This window comes from Epinephelus lanceolatus, chromosome 20 (assembly GCF_041903045.1).
Source record: "Epinephelus lanceolatus isolate andai-2023 chromosome 20, ASM4190304v1, whole genome shotgun sequence".
Lineage (NCBI taxonomy): Eukaryota > Metazoa > Chordata > Actinopteri > Perciformes > Serranidae > Epinephelus > Epinephelus lanceolatus.
In genome coordinates, this window is record NC_135753.1 from 35,243,362 (window position 1) to 35,259,460 (window position 16,099).

Sequence of the window (16,099 nt, forward strand, 5' to 3'; positions counted from 1 at the left end):
CCTTGCTTTTTCTTGAGGGGTCTGAACACACTGATGAGGCAAAGTGCAAGAAGAGAAGTCAGGATGACAAATTAAATGGACAGAGATAATTTCTGACCTTTCCTTCTGAGTCATGCAGGGAGAGATAACATATAAATATGAAACTAATTCCAGGTGCATGAGAGCTTTTAGTAGGAGTCTCTTTAGCACTCCAAAAGTCACAACCTTGTCTGGGAGCCGTTGACTGGTCTTTATCAAACACACATAATAAGTTAGCTTGTGGTCCTCTGCAGAAATTTGCTACTTAGTGGTGCTGATGTTTCAACATCAAGATTGTCATTTCAGTTGGGTGCATATGATTTGACATTAACATGTGTTTCAAACAGATGCACTTGCTCCATCTGTGTGAAGACAGACAAAGCAGTCCGGGGAGGAGACTGTGGCTCTATGGTGTGTTGATACAGTATGCTGCGCTTACAGCCAATCCCTCCCCCTTACACACACTCACACACATACTTCTGTGGTACTTCCTCAGCTGGCTGACTTATCATGGAGTGACTTGAACTCACTGTGAGTCAGACAGCTCTGGCCTTCAGAGTCAGACAACAAGCAGAAGCGTCTCTGCTGGCTAGGCGGTAAGTCAGCTCAGCTTAGCATGATCCTCATTCCCACAAACATCTGCTTTTATTTCCTGTGCTCCTCTGAGATTCTCAGTTAAAGGCAATGTTTTGTAGCTCTGCTTATTTGCATGTCTTACAGAGGCTCACATGCAGAATTTTATAGTTCATACACCTTAAAGCTTTTCTAAAGGATTGATCATTTATCTTTTCAAATTCATGCACACTGCATCATGTTGTAAATGTTATGTTTGACACTACTTTGTTGTTTCTGGCAGATTGTCCTCCTGATATTTAAGATGGCTGCTGAAACTACAACATATGATTACGACTACGAAACATCCAGCTATGAGGAGCCCCACGTCTCACCATGTAATTTGAACAATGTCAACTATCTCGGAGCCCAGCTATCCATCCTCTACTACTTTATGTTTGTCCTCAGTGTCTGTGGCAATGGGCTGGTCCTGGTCATCATCCATCGGTGAGTGGACCAACAAAAACTCTAAGGCTGCCTTTACACTACCATGTCTTGATGCCCAATTCCGATTTGTTGCCTATATCCAATTTTTCCTGACTGCTGTTTACATGTTCTATTCACCTTATTTTTAACAGAGACATGGAGGCAAAACAGAACTTCCATTTTTTTTTTTCACCACTTCAGTCCAGCACTCTTGACCACTGTGTAAATATCCCACGGGATTTGCTACAGTGTCATTACTGCGCGCCTGGAAATATTTACATTACTGAAAGCAATTTTAAGGACTAACTTTAAATATTTGAAGTTAATCGTTAAAGAATAAATCACCTGGAAAGCTGTTGCTGCTCCACATAATTTAAAAGGTAACTTAGCCTACACAGAGCGGTGGAAATGTCCGTGCAGCTGCAGACGTGGATTGCCAGGAAATATCCGATCTGTCTGTTTAGATTACAGACCGATTGGCAGATATCTGATTCATATCTGATATATTTCCACATATGAAGGAGGCCTGAATCTGATCTGACAATATCCGATATCATGTGTTTGTTTCCTGTTTACACGTTCATGTTACAGATCCGATCTGTGCCACTTGAGAGGAAAAAATCGGTATTGGGTCACTTGAACCATGTAGTGTAAAGTAGGCTTAAGTCTACATGAAAACACCGAGAACACACTCGGTGTGTTCAGAAAGGCAGAAAAATAAAATGTGTATTTTACAATCTTGACACATTCACAAGTCACTTGTGGTTCATTCAGAATGGGCCAGTGTCCCACTTTTGGACCGTGACCCACCAGTTGGACACCACCGTTCTAAAGTACACACATTTACTATAACTTGGGAATTACAGTACAATATATATACATTACTAGGTACTAATTAAAGGTTGTGTGTGTGACATTCAGGGCATTTACGTAGCAAAAAATTTACTATTTGCCATGTAAATATATCTAGTGGAGTTATGGTGTCCTTCCATGTTAATGCATGTGTGTTTTCCACTGGCCACCTCATCGCTGCCGCTTTGTACTGTGCTCATACGGCGGTTACCAATGATATCGGGATGTTATTGTCTCAAAAGTAAAGCACCCGCCCTCTGGTAGTGATGGCCAAGTGAAGTATTTTCTGAGCCCACTAGATGGCGCTTTTTGTACAACAAAAGGTTGAAAGCACGCTGAATTGCCATTCTTTGAGCCTCTCTCTTTAAACCATGAGCGCCATCTAGTGGGCTCAGAAAATAAAGAAAATGCTTCATGAGGCTTCATTTGGCCATCACTACCCTCTGGTTCCCCCCTTGTTAACAACTTTAGCTCTGTCAGCACTGTTACCGTAATTTAGCACTGTTTCAGGAGTTAGTACAGTTAGCTGCTAGCTATGTTGAGAACTGTGTCCAGAAAAATTCAAACACCCTGAGTTTTGTGACGAGCCGCTTCAAGCTTGTAAGGCGTAACATCTCAGTCGTGGTTGATAATGCAGCACTTGTGGTTACTGTAGATAAGTGCTGTGTAATGCTACAGGAAACACCTCTTCTGCAGTTACTTTGTCAAAAATACAGCATCAAAAGAGTTACGTGTTTACAGAGCAGCCACACAAAGTGATACGGTAGCCTGATGCAAAGGGGTCCACTGTAGTGGCTTTACACAAAAATGACTTTTTAAATAGCTGTCCACTGTAGTGACCGCTATGCGGTAAAGGGCTAGTATACTGGGTAGTTTGAGTTTAATGTTGCCCCGGTATGAACAAAATTTTATGGAGCAGGCATAATATCTACAGGCTAACAGGCTAACAGGCACCGAGTCTACTGTTTGACTCCATGAACAAATCTAGCAACTCCAACTGTGGAGTACGAGCAGCGGAGTGTGACTATTTCCTGGAGGCCAGTGCAAACCTGGTACAAATTGAACCTGCAAAAGAATCAGTCGAAACGAATTGTTCATTTATGTTTATTAGCTCACTGTGCTTTGCTCTTCCCTCTTCTGGTTGCATCACTCCCTTGCAAAGGTCAACACAGATCCACTGAAGAATGTCAAATGTTTTGAAGGCGCATTTTTGATTGCAGTCAGCACAAACCTTGTGGACAAATACAGGCGTCTTCAAATTAAAAGCCACCCTATGTTTTGCCATGTGGAGCAGCAGCAGCAGTGGGAAGTGTTCGGTTCCTGTTAGCAACAACTTAATTCAGCTCTGACATAGTTGTGAGATAGTACACAGTGAGGCTGATATCAAAGAAATCAAATCACAAACACAATGACAGTACAGAGCCAACGCGGAGATGGCGGACCCCGCCACTAACAATGAAAACAACTGTAAAGAGAGTTAAAAACCAGGTCTCTCTTGAGAGTCCATGTCTTAATGAGATTACATGTTTAAATTAAGGTTAAATAAAATAACAGAATGTAAATACACAAATGCAAATCTTAAGGATTGTACTTTGACACTTGATTCACACATCCTTGATGTCTTCACGTCTGGAGTGTTCCTATAATTCTGTTTTTTTAATGCAATTGAAGCCGTATTTTAGGAGCATAGTTTAACTACCCTATTAAATGAGTAGACAAAATATCAGTTTGTAAAATTACCTTCACATACAAATGATTTTTAACTCCTTCAGCCAGAAAAATGTAAAGAGAGATTTTAAAGAATTTAGTCCACTTGCTGTATTCGACTCTGACATTTGGGAGGCAGAATGTACAGAGCAGTTCAATGACAGGCTTCAGTTCTACACCATTTGGGGCACAGGTGGATATGACTGGAGATGTCATCAGGTTGTCAGAAAAAAGACACACTGGGAGAGCATGAGATGGAGTCATACCAGGAGCTTCTTATGCTTGTGTCCACAGAGGGAGGAGTACAGTAGCTATCCAGCAGCTAAAGTTCCTCTCTCTTTGTGCTCCCTGAGTTACCTCCACTCTGTCACTGTCTGCCAACTCTGCTTCCTCCACCCTGATCTCCACCACTGTTCTCTCTGCCTTTGTGAGCAAACAATTTTTGGTGGTCATGGAAACGCAAATGACAATGTCAGAGATGAGCTCAGCAAAGTGTCCCCGGGCCTCGGACTGTAAGGAGTGTTTATAATGCAGTATATTATATCGGGTTGAAGAGATGCTATGTCAGCTGCACGCTGCCAGGGTGAGAGCTGTTTCTATGGCTCCAGTCAGAGCTCAGAAATTACAACTGAAAACTGTAAACTGGCCTCATTTTCTTTTTTCCAACACTGCTTTAGTGCAGTTTTTCCAACCATGGTAAATACTGAAATTAAATTCAATCAATATCTTTATTATTCCTTGATGCATTGACCTCTGAGAATAGAGGTTGTGATTCACTGCAGCGGGAAATGTTTGCTTTGTGTAGTGTAGTGATAATTCACATTTATAACACCCTTCAGGGTTCTTGAGGGGGATTTAAAGTTAGATTATAGCTGCTGCACAGCGATGGGTCGGTCCGGGCATTTTTAGGCAATTCTGAGCAACAAGCAGAAGAATTGGAAGACATTTAGGAATTTAGCAACACAATCTGCCTTTTGCATCAGCTGAGGCTTGAACTCACAACCTCTGAGACTAAGAATCAATTTCTATCTCACTGAGCTAATTAGTCAGTGACAATTCATGTGTAGCTTCACAAACTGACTAAGCCAGACGTGCAGGTTTAGCAGCCGTCCATGCATGGAACAGCAGATTTCAAACCACTGTAAAAAAAAATCAGTTATTAAGACAAAAATCTGAAAATACACATATTGCATCTAGACAGCATGGAGATGTTGGTAATTTGTTTTAACAATGATTGATTTGCTCCATAAGTGAAAAACTGATGTTTAAAATTGCCATTTTTACATTGACTCCAGTTGTTCACATTAGAGCAAAATTCAAAATGCTGTCAAAAATTCAGTTTTTGAGATAAAATTCCGAAATTTGCCACACATCATCTACCATGACTCTAGAATTTTGTCATTTTTTTCATGAACACTGAAGATTTATTGAGCAAGAATTTGCATGTATATGTTTACAGTACCGTTTACAGTCAAACATTTTGATGCACTGTAGGCTCAATTTTTTTTAAATCAAAAATCAGAGAAACATAGTTTGTGTAGGACAGTCTGAAGATGCTCTGTAGCAAGTCGGATGTCAATTGAGCAAAAATTGTGGGAGGAGATAGGTTTAAGAAGTTTTACAGTTTTTAAGAAAAACAGAGTGATGAACTTCATAATTTTTAATAGGTTTAAATGTACAAAAGTTTCTTCAGTATTGGGGCTACAGTTTGATGAAAGTTGGTTGATTTGTTATGAATTTTCAAAGTTTTGAACTTTAGACGCTTGCTGTAGCGCCACCATCAGGACTATTGACTTGAGTTTACAGCTGAGGATATCTGGCATGAGACTGGACCTTTGTGTAAAGTTTGGTGAGTTTTCACCCATGGGAAGTATGATTAAGGGTTCTTTTTGACAGGACATGATTTGTCCCAACTCTTAAGAATGGGCGGTGTACAGATGTTCTCACACTGTCACCCAAATACAGCTGTGTGCAGGTTATTTAAATTGATTGGTTGGTTCCAGTCCAACAGCTTCAGCAGGTTTCTAAAATATAAAGAAACCACCTCAAGTCAGCGTGAACCATCAGTGTCAAAAATGTCAGCATTTAGTCTTCTTCTCTACCTAACTGTTGAAATGATCCCCTCCTAGGTTTGAGAAGCTGACCACTGTGACCAACATCTTGCTGCTGAACCTGGTGGTGTCCTCCCTGATCTTCATGAGCAGCCTTCCCTTCTGGGGAGTCTACTTGCAGCTCTCCTACTGGAGCTTCGGCGAGGCCATGTGCAGGATTGTCGGCACCGTCTACTATCTGGGCTTCTACAGTTCTGTCCTCTTTCTTACTCTTTTGACCTTCGACCGACACCTTGCAGTTGTGTACTCCTTGACTGCGTCGCAGGTGAGGGGTCGAAGATATGCGGTAATCTCTTGCGCTGTGGTGTGGCTGGTCAGCGGCCTGGCGTGCATCAGACCCATGATTATCCACACCACTTTTAAATTTCTGAATACGACATACTGTCAGGACTATCCTGCTTTAAATTTAACGTCTATTAATGTGGGACTGCTGAGAAAATCTGGATTTTACATTCAGCTTATCCTTTTCTTGATCTTTCCTCTGGCTGTTATTATCTACTGCTACGTTAGGATCGCTATCACTGTCATGACATCCAAGATAGTTGCCAAGTTCAAGACAGTAAGGTTAATATTTGTCATTGTCCTGATGTTTTTCACATGCTGGACGCCATACAACATTGCACTGATGATGCAAGATAAAGCCACTGGATGTGAGCAAAAGAAAAAATGGGCTTATGCTCTTGAAGTCACTCGCGTCATGGCCTACATTTACTTTTGCATCAGTCCCATCTTCTACACATTTGTTGGGAAAAAGTTCCAGAACTATTTCAGACAGCTGCTGGTGAATCGTTTCCCGCAGTTAAAGAAGCATGTGTCGGTCAGTCAACAAAGCAGAACCAACATGTCCACAAAAAGTACACGAAATGAGCTTTGACTTCCTCGGTTAAAAACATACTGGTAGCAATCAATATCTACACTCTGGTAAGCTATGTTGCTCATAGTTCTCAAGCCGTTTTGTAAGTTGTCCAGTCCAAATTGAAGCTCCTGTCACGTTTTTATTTGTCGTCATGGAACAAAAAAAAAAGTTGACTAAAGAAGTACGTTTAGGTGAGATACAAAGAAAGATGGTTCCCTACAGAAAACCACATCACTCCTGCACTGTAAATACAAATTGTTTTGCCTTTTGAAGCCTAATGGAAATGTTCAATCGTGATGCTCCAGTGATTTGCAAGGCTTGATCTTATTTGGCTTTTCTGTTGTGGTCGTTCATTTACAGATAGGTTTTGCTAACATACTGCCCTCTGTTGGTCAGAAGGTTGATTAATGAAGCTCTACATTAATCAAGATCTGTATGCTGAGTGGCAATTTTTAAATTCCCGTGCCAACATTTCTGTGCAGGACAGCCATGGTGTCGTGTCCCAGAGTTCTATGATCCCCAGCTCTATCTGCTATTAAAATGACTCATTAAGGAGATTTTATGTTCTCAGCAATGTCTTTCCCAATCACTCACCTACATTTTATAACCTTTACTGGTATTATAATCCTTGAAAATATCTATATCCATTCATTGCTTTGCAATATGAACTACAAAGCTAGCCATTACCGAGATTAAGATGTAATTTGAATGCTCCAGGGATGACATTTTTCTGAAGGCCAGTGTGGATGTTAGCTTTCTTTCCCTCGTCATAAAAGTCTATGGATTTTCTCCATTGGATTATTGCGGAATATAATCTCCTACATGTTTATTTCATCAAGAAAATCTTTACAATAAACGATATGCTATAAACAAACTACAGCACAGTCGCATGATTTCATGTCGCCGCCACAACAAGGCTGTAAAGGCCTGACCTTCTGTAGCCTCAGTTAGCCACATGTCAGCAAGACATGTAAAAGCTTCACAATGACGTATTTTATGACGTAGAGCAAATCATGAAGCTCTCTTAAGCTTGTGTTAACCACAGACCTTATTTAAGCCATCTAACCAAAAACCGTAAGTGCTAAATCATAGGCAGCTGACGTCTCAGGCCTCTTGGATGAGAAATGAAACGTCTTCAAGAAACTCAAGCAAGTCCAGTTGCCTACGATATAGCACTTAAGATTACCGTGACCTGGGTGATTGAGAATCTTCACCTACATCTAACAGAAAATCCATTGAAAAACACTTTGATTTAGAGACGAGGAAACTAGTAAAATGCTAACTCATTTACATGTTTTCGGACTCATTCCTGGGGCACTCCATATTAGGAGACATAGGAATCTGGCGACATAGACCCTGGGAACGTGGGATTGACCCCAATGTGGGTACGGTTATTAAAGGGATAGTGCACCCAAAAATGAAAATTCAGCCATTATCTACTGCAGAGCTACAGGCTACAATGAGGCTAAAAACAAAGTTCAAATGAGGTTTTTCCAAACAGCTTTTTATGTCGAGGCTTCAAGACACTTGGATCACTACGGACGAGCAGTATGGAGATATTTTGTGGTTTCAGTTTTGTGTTTTTGGACTTTTAATCTGGGGTGCCGTCAGCCTCCATTAGGTGGAGTTGTGTTGCTACCCCCTCTCTCCTTGGATCTCTGCAAGTGTTGTGAGGACTCTAAAACTTCATCTGAGCCTCCCTCGGCATATGGGTGAGTAGATAATGGCTGAATTTTCATTTTTGCATGCACTATCCCTTTAACTTGTGGAATAATATGGACATGAACTCCAGTCTCCCACATGAAAGAGATGCTATTTGTGTCCATCTGTCACCTCAAAAGGGCACACTCTCACTCCTTGCTTCTGCTAAGCTACATTAAGTGCAAACTATTTCTTGTATCGGCAGTGAATGTCGGCACTAGACATAAATGATGTGATGCAGATTTGTTTGTCATTAGTAAAGTTACTGAACCTACAACTGTATTATGTGCACCTCCTGAAAACTGTGACTACACATCGTGGCTATGGCGGCTAAAGAGATACCATGTGGCGAACTGTAATTGGTCACTTTGGTCTGCTTGAGTTTTCTACTACAAGTCTGCACTGCCAGTAGAGATTTTTGATAATGAAGACAAAATTAAAGAAGTTGAACAAAGACAGACTCGTGCAACCATCCATATATAGCGTGCTTCTCCAAGACAATGATTCAAGCGTGCACACTCATTGTCCAGTCATTTTCCACATGGTCTTGAGCCTGCAAACAGCTGTTTGTGACTATATTTGTTTAGATTTTGTAAATGTTTTAATCTTGTATTGATTCCTACATTATTTCCTTTTAAAAATGTGACTTTATAATGAATCACGCCCTTTGTAAAATGCTTTTTAAACTATTTAAAAAGAGCTGATTATGATGTAATATACTGATTCATTTCTTGTCTGGTGAAGTTTTATTTGAAGCACATTGTACATGGAAAGAAAACAGTGAGGAGGCTGCACCAAAAAAGGGGAGTTAAAAGCTTAATGTTTTGCTGTTTTTTGTTTGAGTTTGCTCTTGCACGTGCTCATGTAAATCTACACTGTTTGATTAAATCTAATCTTTTAAGTCAGTAGGCTGCACGTTTCTCTTTTTCACACCCTTAGAGTTCTGCAACACTTAGCACTGGTTAAGGGTTGAAGTAAAGGTTCAAATACAATAATCTGATGTTCATGTCAAGAAGAGAGCACCACCTCCTGGTTACTGATCTGGACCACTTCCTGCCACATCAATAAGAATTTAAGTACAGAGTTAAAAATATCTTCATGTGAACAGCTTGAGTCCTTGACGTACTGCTTGAGTTAGTTTCCACAAACAAAATGCTAACAATGTTTTAAGTCGTAAGTTTAAAGGGTCAGTTCACCCATCACAAAAAAATATCAGGGCTCCTTTAGCTTTTGTACTCCACCCCCATTTTGTAGCAAAAACGCCTAAAATGACATACCCAAATTAAAACAACTGTAGCTTCTGAACCGCTCTGACTACATGCATGCATGAGGTCTTGCCAGAAAGAAAACTCCCTGAAGTTTCTTGTGAAAGTGTCAGAAACACTCTAGGTGATACGGAGACAGAGTAATGGGCCTCTGAAGTCAGTAAAAAATTGAAGATTTTGACTAAAATAAAAAAAAATGTATTTCAGGATGAATAACTGTCTGTGGCTTCATCTGAGCAGGTAAATGACACTGTGGGGCTGTAGGCACACTATCAATGAACACTTGTTACAAATTTGAAGAAGACTGCTCAAAGTATGACCATTCTACAGGGTTTTTTCCATGAAAAGATCCAGGCGGAGCTCCAAATGACAAGTCGGTCTCTCGGCTTCAAAACAGTACTATCAGTGATCAAACAACACTCAGCCGGCTTCAAACATTGTACCTTATTGAAATCAGGTGTGATTATGATAGCTGATGTTGTTTATGACACAGAAACACCATAAAATATCACCAAATAAAGCCATATGAAACGTGAAAGTTATGATCCCACTTTCTAGACGGGTTATCTCAGCCAACAATAGTGGTAGGAGTGAGACTCTTACCTTTTATAAAAGAGCTAAGTCCCTGCTATGTAACAGCTCCACATAAGATCGCGAGTAATCCTTTAACTTTTCCTGTCGAAAAACGGCATGACATGACTTGTCACTGATTTTGGACTTTGTGTGTTTAGGCTGCTCTGGTGCGAAATACAGAATAAATAAAAGAAACCTGATGCTATTTTTGAAAATTCGAGGGCTTCCTGAATCCGGCAATACCAAACATCACATGGTTTGATGATGTAGTGCGCCTGGGAGATACCATTTAACAGAGGAGGAGGGGAGCGAAGACGCCGGCGTCCTGGCGGAGTTAGAGAGGTGGGGAAGTTAGATTTAGGACTTTTTTTTTATGCCACTTGGAATGATATTCAAGACCTGTTTTACAAAACACAAAACTGAAGGAAAAGAGAATGAACCAACATCAGCTTTTTAGGGTTCAGGCACAATTTTACACAATTGTTTCTTTATAACATAAAACATGACTTGGCTTCATCTCACTCTGCATGTGGTATTCCACTGCCTTAATTCTTATCTTGCTGAGTCTGAAAAACATCTTGCATGAAATACACAGAGCCTCATGTGCATTGCCGTGTACAGGTTTCAGCCATGCCACAAAATCTTGGTTTGAAAGCCAATTTTTGTTGAATCTGCACTGAATTTACACTTCTTGTCCAGGGTACAGTGACAGCTAGCTAGCAGACAGTGGATCCCCTGCTCTGAGCATCCTGGGAGGAAACAAACTATAAGTATTGTTGGTTCCACTGTCTTCATCTGTGTGATGTTAATGCAAAGCACTTGATTAATTCTATTAAAAAAAAAAATAGATGTTAACAATTTCTTGTGACATTTGACAATACTGTACAACATCTTCGCATGTCTGAACATTTTTAACACTTTTGAAAGACTGAAGACATTTGAATACCAATTAAGGCCTTAAATTTGGATGAATAAATTCAACGCTTTTGAAGAATTTTTAGTCATTTTAAGGTACGTCCCCTCCTTTCCTAACCCTAACCTCTGTGACTTACATTGATTACACGAATCAAATGCAACACAGTGTGGGTAACTGATATACAAATGGCGTTTGGGGGTTAAAGTACTCCTTTATGGACAGTATAACTGCCTCTGTTCTGGACACATTTCGAAAGAGGACAAGCTTAACGTTTTACTTGGATATCATACGCACCGTTCTATGAGAATACCTTGAAACCGTTGACATTTTAGGATTTTAGTTAGTTAAATACTTTGATTTGTAACTTAAAATCTGCAGAACTACTGAACTTCCCATTGGCCTCAGCTGTGCTTTGTGTTGGGTGCAAATCAGCAAATGTTTCCTATTTCCTGGCAGTAGCACGTAGCAGTGCTGACCCATTACAGATTTAACTAGCAAAAAAAGTATCTGAAGAAAAGAATTATTTGTTAATTTTTGGCCGACACTAGTTGAGAAAACTGACAACACAGTCTGCAGCTCCACGGGAAACTTTGCAGTGACACAGAGCTGGTTGAAAATTGTCAGTGTGGGCAGTGAATAAATGGTGATTAGCTTCCCAGCGTACCATGAATACACATAACTCCTTGTGCCGGTGGAAGTCCACAGACATTGATGATGCGATTGCTGTCATCTTTTGCCAAAAGATGGTCGTGGAGCTCCAGGTGCTCGCAGCACCGGGGGAAGCCAAACATCATTCATCATAAGACACTGCACACACTGTGATGACAAAGAGCTGGTTGAAAATGGACAAAGTTCCCCTGTAAATCAATTAATGTTTAGCATTTAGCTCAAAGCTAACTACAGTGTCACAGAGCCACCAGCACAGATGTAGACAGTCTCCTTTAATTGTAATTTCTGCAGATGGAATTATAGTCACCTTCATTGTATTGAGGTGGCAAAAAACTTTGAGACATATAAAAACCTGGACAAAAAAAAAAAAGTCTACATGTGAATTTTCAGTATTGAATCTGCTCTTTATTTTAAGATAAGAGAGCAGATATAGCCCGCAAATGGAAATAATGAAACCAATCATTATTTAGCTTATCGTTTCAACCATGGTTGTCAAAACCATTATTCATCATTTATTAGACTCTCTAAGTTTGGTCCTGGCATGGCTTCTGTTTTAAAGCTGTGTCAGACTACAGTCTTGCCTCAGCGCCTAATTTTTCCTTCTCTGGCACTGCTGAATTTCACCCTGTATGCTGCTCTGTGATAAATTGTAACCCAGGCTTAAATTTCTGCCATTCTTTCCACTGCAGGAGAGAGGGAGGAAAAAAACAAGCTGTCAAGAATGAATAGGGGCTTCAGCAGAAAGTAATGCTTTTAGATAAGAGGTCTTTCTCTCCATTTTTCTCTGGTATTTCACGAGGAAAGTCAAGGCCAACGTTAGAGCCTGATATCATTGCAGTAAAGATAATCAGATTAAACATGTTTTGCAAACGGGGGAGGGAAAGAGGAAGTGAGGTCTTGTGCAACACAAATTCAGTAGAATCTGGGGGAGGTGTGAAATATATTTTAAAGTGATAAAGCGGACAGTTTGACACAAACGCACCCGTGTTGTTGTATTCACCTGTATAATCCAATATTTACACAGTAGTGTGAGGTATTGAAAATAACAGGTCAGATACTGAGTGTGACCTGCATGTAAACAACAACAAGCCACCAGCTCACTGTTACGGCTGCTAGGGAGGTGACTGTGTGTGTTCTATATCATTAATCATATCAGTCATCCGGGAGGGTCAGTGTGCTGTGCTACAGTAGCTGCAGTGTAAATCTGCAGCACTCTCACACAGAAAAAGAGGAATCTTGTAAGTTAATGTGTGAAAGAATTATCAGGAAAATGTAAATCTAAAGTATCATGAGTAAAAGTAGTCAGTGCAGAGAAATGGTGTGTAGGAGTATTATACCATCACAGATTAGATTATAATTACTTACGCATCAATATTTAAGACACATTTAACTCCAGTTAGTGGCTGAGGTGGAGCTGGATTTTAACTATTTTACATAGGGCTGCAACTACTGATTATTTCCTTGATGAATGAGTTTGGAAGACTTAAAAAACTAGTCCATACCCATTGGTAGCTTTGTCACCTTCTACCTATGCCAGTCCTCAATGCCTATGTGCAGTTTCACATAGATTGACCACGTCAGTGAGTAGAAAAACGTGGGACAGACAGAATGACTGACTGACAGAATGACACACCATTTTGAAGCATTTTTCTGTTGTTATAGCGCCACCCAGTTGCCAATTAGAGTTAAATTTCTCCAGTCACCTTGAGGCGTCCTGTTCTACATATCTACCAAGTTTAGTAAAAATCCATATGGCGGTTAGGCCTAGATAAGAAATGAGCTCTCTAGCGCCCCCATTTTGTTTGATGGGGTCAATAATGGAGGGGTCCCCTCAGATTATGTGTGGTCATATGCCTACAAAGTTGCGTGGTGATGGCTGAAACCCTTGAGATGTTCTACACCTTTATGTGATGAGCCACGCCCTCCGCAATATTCATTGCCTTATAGAAGCTCAGTTTTAGTAAGTTTTCCAACTTTTGCCAAGAGGGAACTTTAGATATTGGTCCCTAGATTATGTTCACCCAGTTTCATGCAGATCGCTCAAACTTCCTAGGAAGAGATCCATTTGAAGTGTTTTTCAAAAAATTCAAAATGGCGGAAAATCTATATAAGCAGAAGTTATGGGTTCTTGAGGCAAATGTGTTCCTCATGAGGAGAGGCATCTCTGTGCAAAGTTTCATGTCTCTACGACATAGGAGGAGAAAAACGTGGAACAGACACACACAGAGTTTTCGTCATTATATAGTAAGATAAGATCATGGAACCACTTTTGGGCAACGTCTTATTCAAACCTGGCAAGATGGACGCTGGCTTCCAACAGTGGGCAAAGAAAGGGATAAGTAAAATTTCTGACCTATATAGAGAAGATGTTTTAATGAGCTTTAAAGAAATAAAGTGGAGAAGGTGGAGCAGCATTTATGCCTTGATTGAGATTTCAAAAAGTGGACAAAGTTTGCTGCAGCCCCCAAAATCCCCTCTAAGAATGCTACAGCTAGCAAGCTAACCAACATAGAGGCTATTTGCAAGCTAACGTTCGATACTGTAGCCTACTGTATACTGTGTGACTAAAAACTCTCTGATTCACGACACATTGTCTGTAGAAGTGAGAAGGTGTCAGACTTTAGTCTTTAAGAAGTATTTTCAAAGTATTCTAGTGTATGAGACATTAAAGGGATAGTGCACCCAAAAATGAATATTCAGCCATTATCTACTCACCCACCCAATTGATTGTTGATGTATGTGTAGGTGAGTATAGGTATTCATAATGCACCATAAGCCCCATAAGTCAACCTCTAGTTTATAACTGAAGACAACTCAAGACATTACATTCTCACTCCGACCTCGTCACATATTGATGTTTGGTCATGGACTTTCCACGTCCACATATGATGAGCAAGGTGCTCTGGTTGCATAGGTTGTTGACATTCTGGGGCGCCGTGTCAACTTCTGCCTGTTACATGCATTGTCTTCATTAAAAATGCATTGGGCTTACATAGCCTACCTAATGTACGTACAAGTGAGATACTGAATCAGTGTATTAAAATGAAAATCTTATCTTCCATGATGGTACGTGGTGACTAGTAATGCACTGAAGATAGGTTTCATGGGGTGGGCAGCACCAGCTGTTGAATGTACATGGAAAACTGAAAAGGTTCAACAGGTTTGATATATTTACATGAATCAGCTCGAAGGAACTGATACTGTTAAAAGAATCAGTTTGCTCATATCGGCTTTGAATGCTTGGTTTGGTCTGACCAGTGATCTAAACCTCTAAACTGTTTAGTTAACTGCAGCAAGATAAATCATCACACTTCAGAGGCTGAAACCAGGAAATGCTGATAAAACTTCTAAAACCATTAATCAGTTATCAAAACCATCACCAACTCTTTTTCTGAAAATTGACTCATCGTATAATTAACTAACCGCTTAAACCAGAACTATACACAGGCCTTTGGTGGGGAAGGTACATTTTCAGTTCTTCAGAGGCTTCTTTCTGTGCCAACTTTGGGTTGAACTTAGAGACATGTTTTTTGGGGAAGTGAAGGGGTGGTGTGTGCAAAGTCAACATGACACATAGAACAGCTTTGGCCACATATTTAGGAAATATGGCAGGGTAAATTTGACCACAATTTTAGAGAGGAAGATGAACTAAAAATACCAAAGAAAAGAGAGTGGATTAACATGGTTGGCTGCTATTTGACCCTTGTGGTAGTGTGAGCTGCCCGAGAAGGGTGGTCTTAATCTTGTTTATATCAAACTTTGGTGTGGTTTGTTTGTCATGTGAATTCAAAGATGACAAACCACAAGACTGTGTGACAGCAGATATGTGTTTTTTAGCAGAATTTCAAATTACTGTGTCGTATACCTGCTGATTAAGAGCAGTTAAGTCATCAGTTTCCTGAACGAGCTGAAAGCTACAGTGTGGTAACATGTTTGCACATCAGCACTGATTTTCCCCTTAAACGCCATAGTCATTCACAAGAGTTCTTGGAGACCATGTAGCAATGACAATGCAGGATGTCTCTAAAAGATAGACTGTATATAAAGATGAATGGCGCATGTCCATTCCCTCTCACTGAAGCCAAAATACTCAGCTATGCCCACTGTCATCTTGCCCTGGTGACGTCATTTGGAGCCAGAGTCTGCCCATGGTAGAGTTAAGCCTAGTTCACATTACAAGATTATCACCCTGATTTTGCAACGCGGAAACTATCATAATCTTTTGAGTGTTCATACCTGGTGACGTGCGTTTCTGTCTCGCCAACTGCGTTACGACCTGTGTGTGCACACCACAAGATTTCTCCACCGAGCCCTCACCGACAGAGCCCCAGATAACGCGGTGACGTCACCAAACTTGGAGACAACACATCGTAAAGGCATGGATACTCTTCTC

General features: G+C 40.4%; 1 protein-coding gene across 1 annotated transcript; it reads left to right on the forward strand.

Annotated features, from left to right (window-relative positions):
* The first annotated feature begins 499 nt into the window (after positions 1-499).
* On the forward strand, positions 500-9,188 carry LOC117264483 (C-C chemokine receptor type 3-like). Its single transcript, XM_033638445.2, has 3 exons — positions 500-614; positions 875-1,077; positions 5,745-9,188. Exons 2-3 carry the CDS (start codon positions 896-898, stop codon positions 6,598-6,600), a joined length of 1,038 nt encoding a protein of 345 aa, XP_033494336.1. The 5' UTR covers positions 500-614; positions 875-895; the 3' UTR covers positions 6,601-9,188.
* Positions 9,189-16,099: the final 6,911 nt, after the last annotated feature.

Bases quoted from the DNA above. Each gene is read 5' to 3' on its own strand.
- LOC117264483 (XM_033638445.2), top strand. From the start codon at position 896: ATGGCTGCTGAAACTACAACATATGATTACGACTACGAAACATCCAGC. The intron at 1,078-5,744 runs GTGAGTGGACCA...ATCCCCTCCTAG, and splicing joins GTCCTGGTCATCATCCATCG to GTTTGAGAAGCTGACCACTG.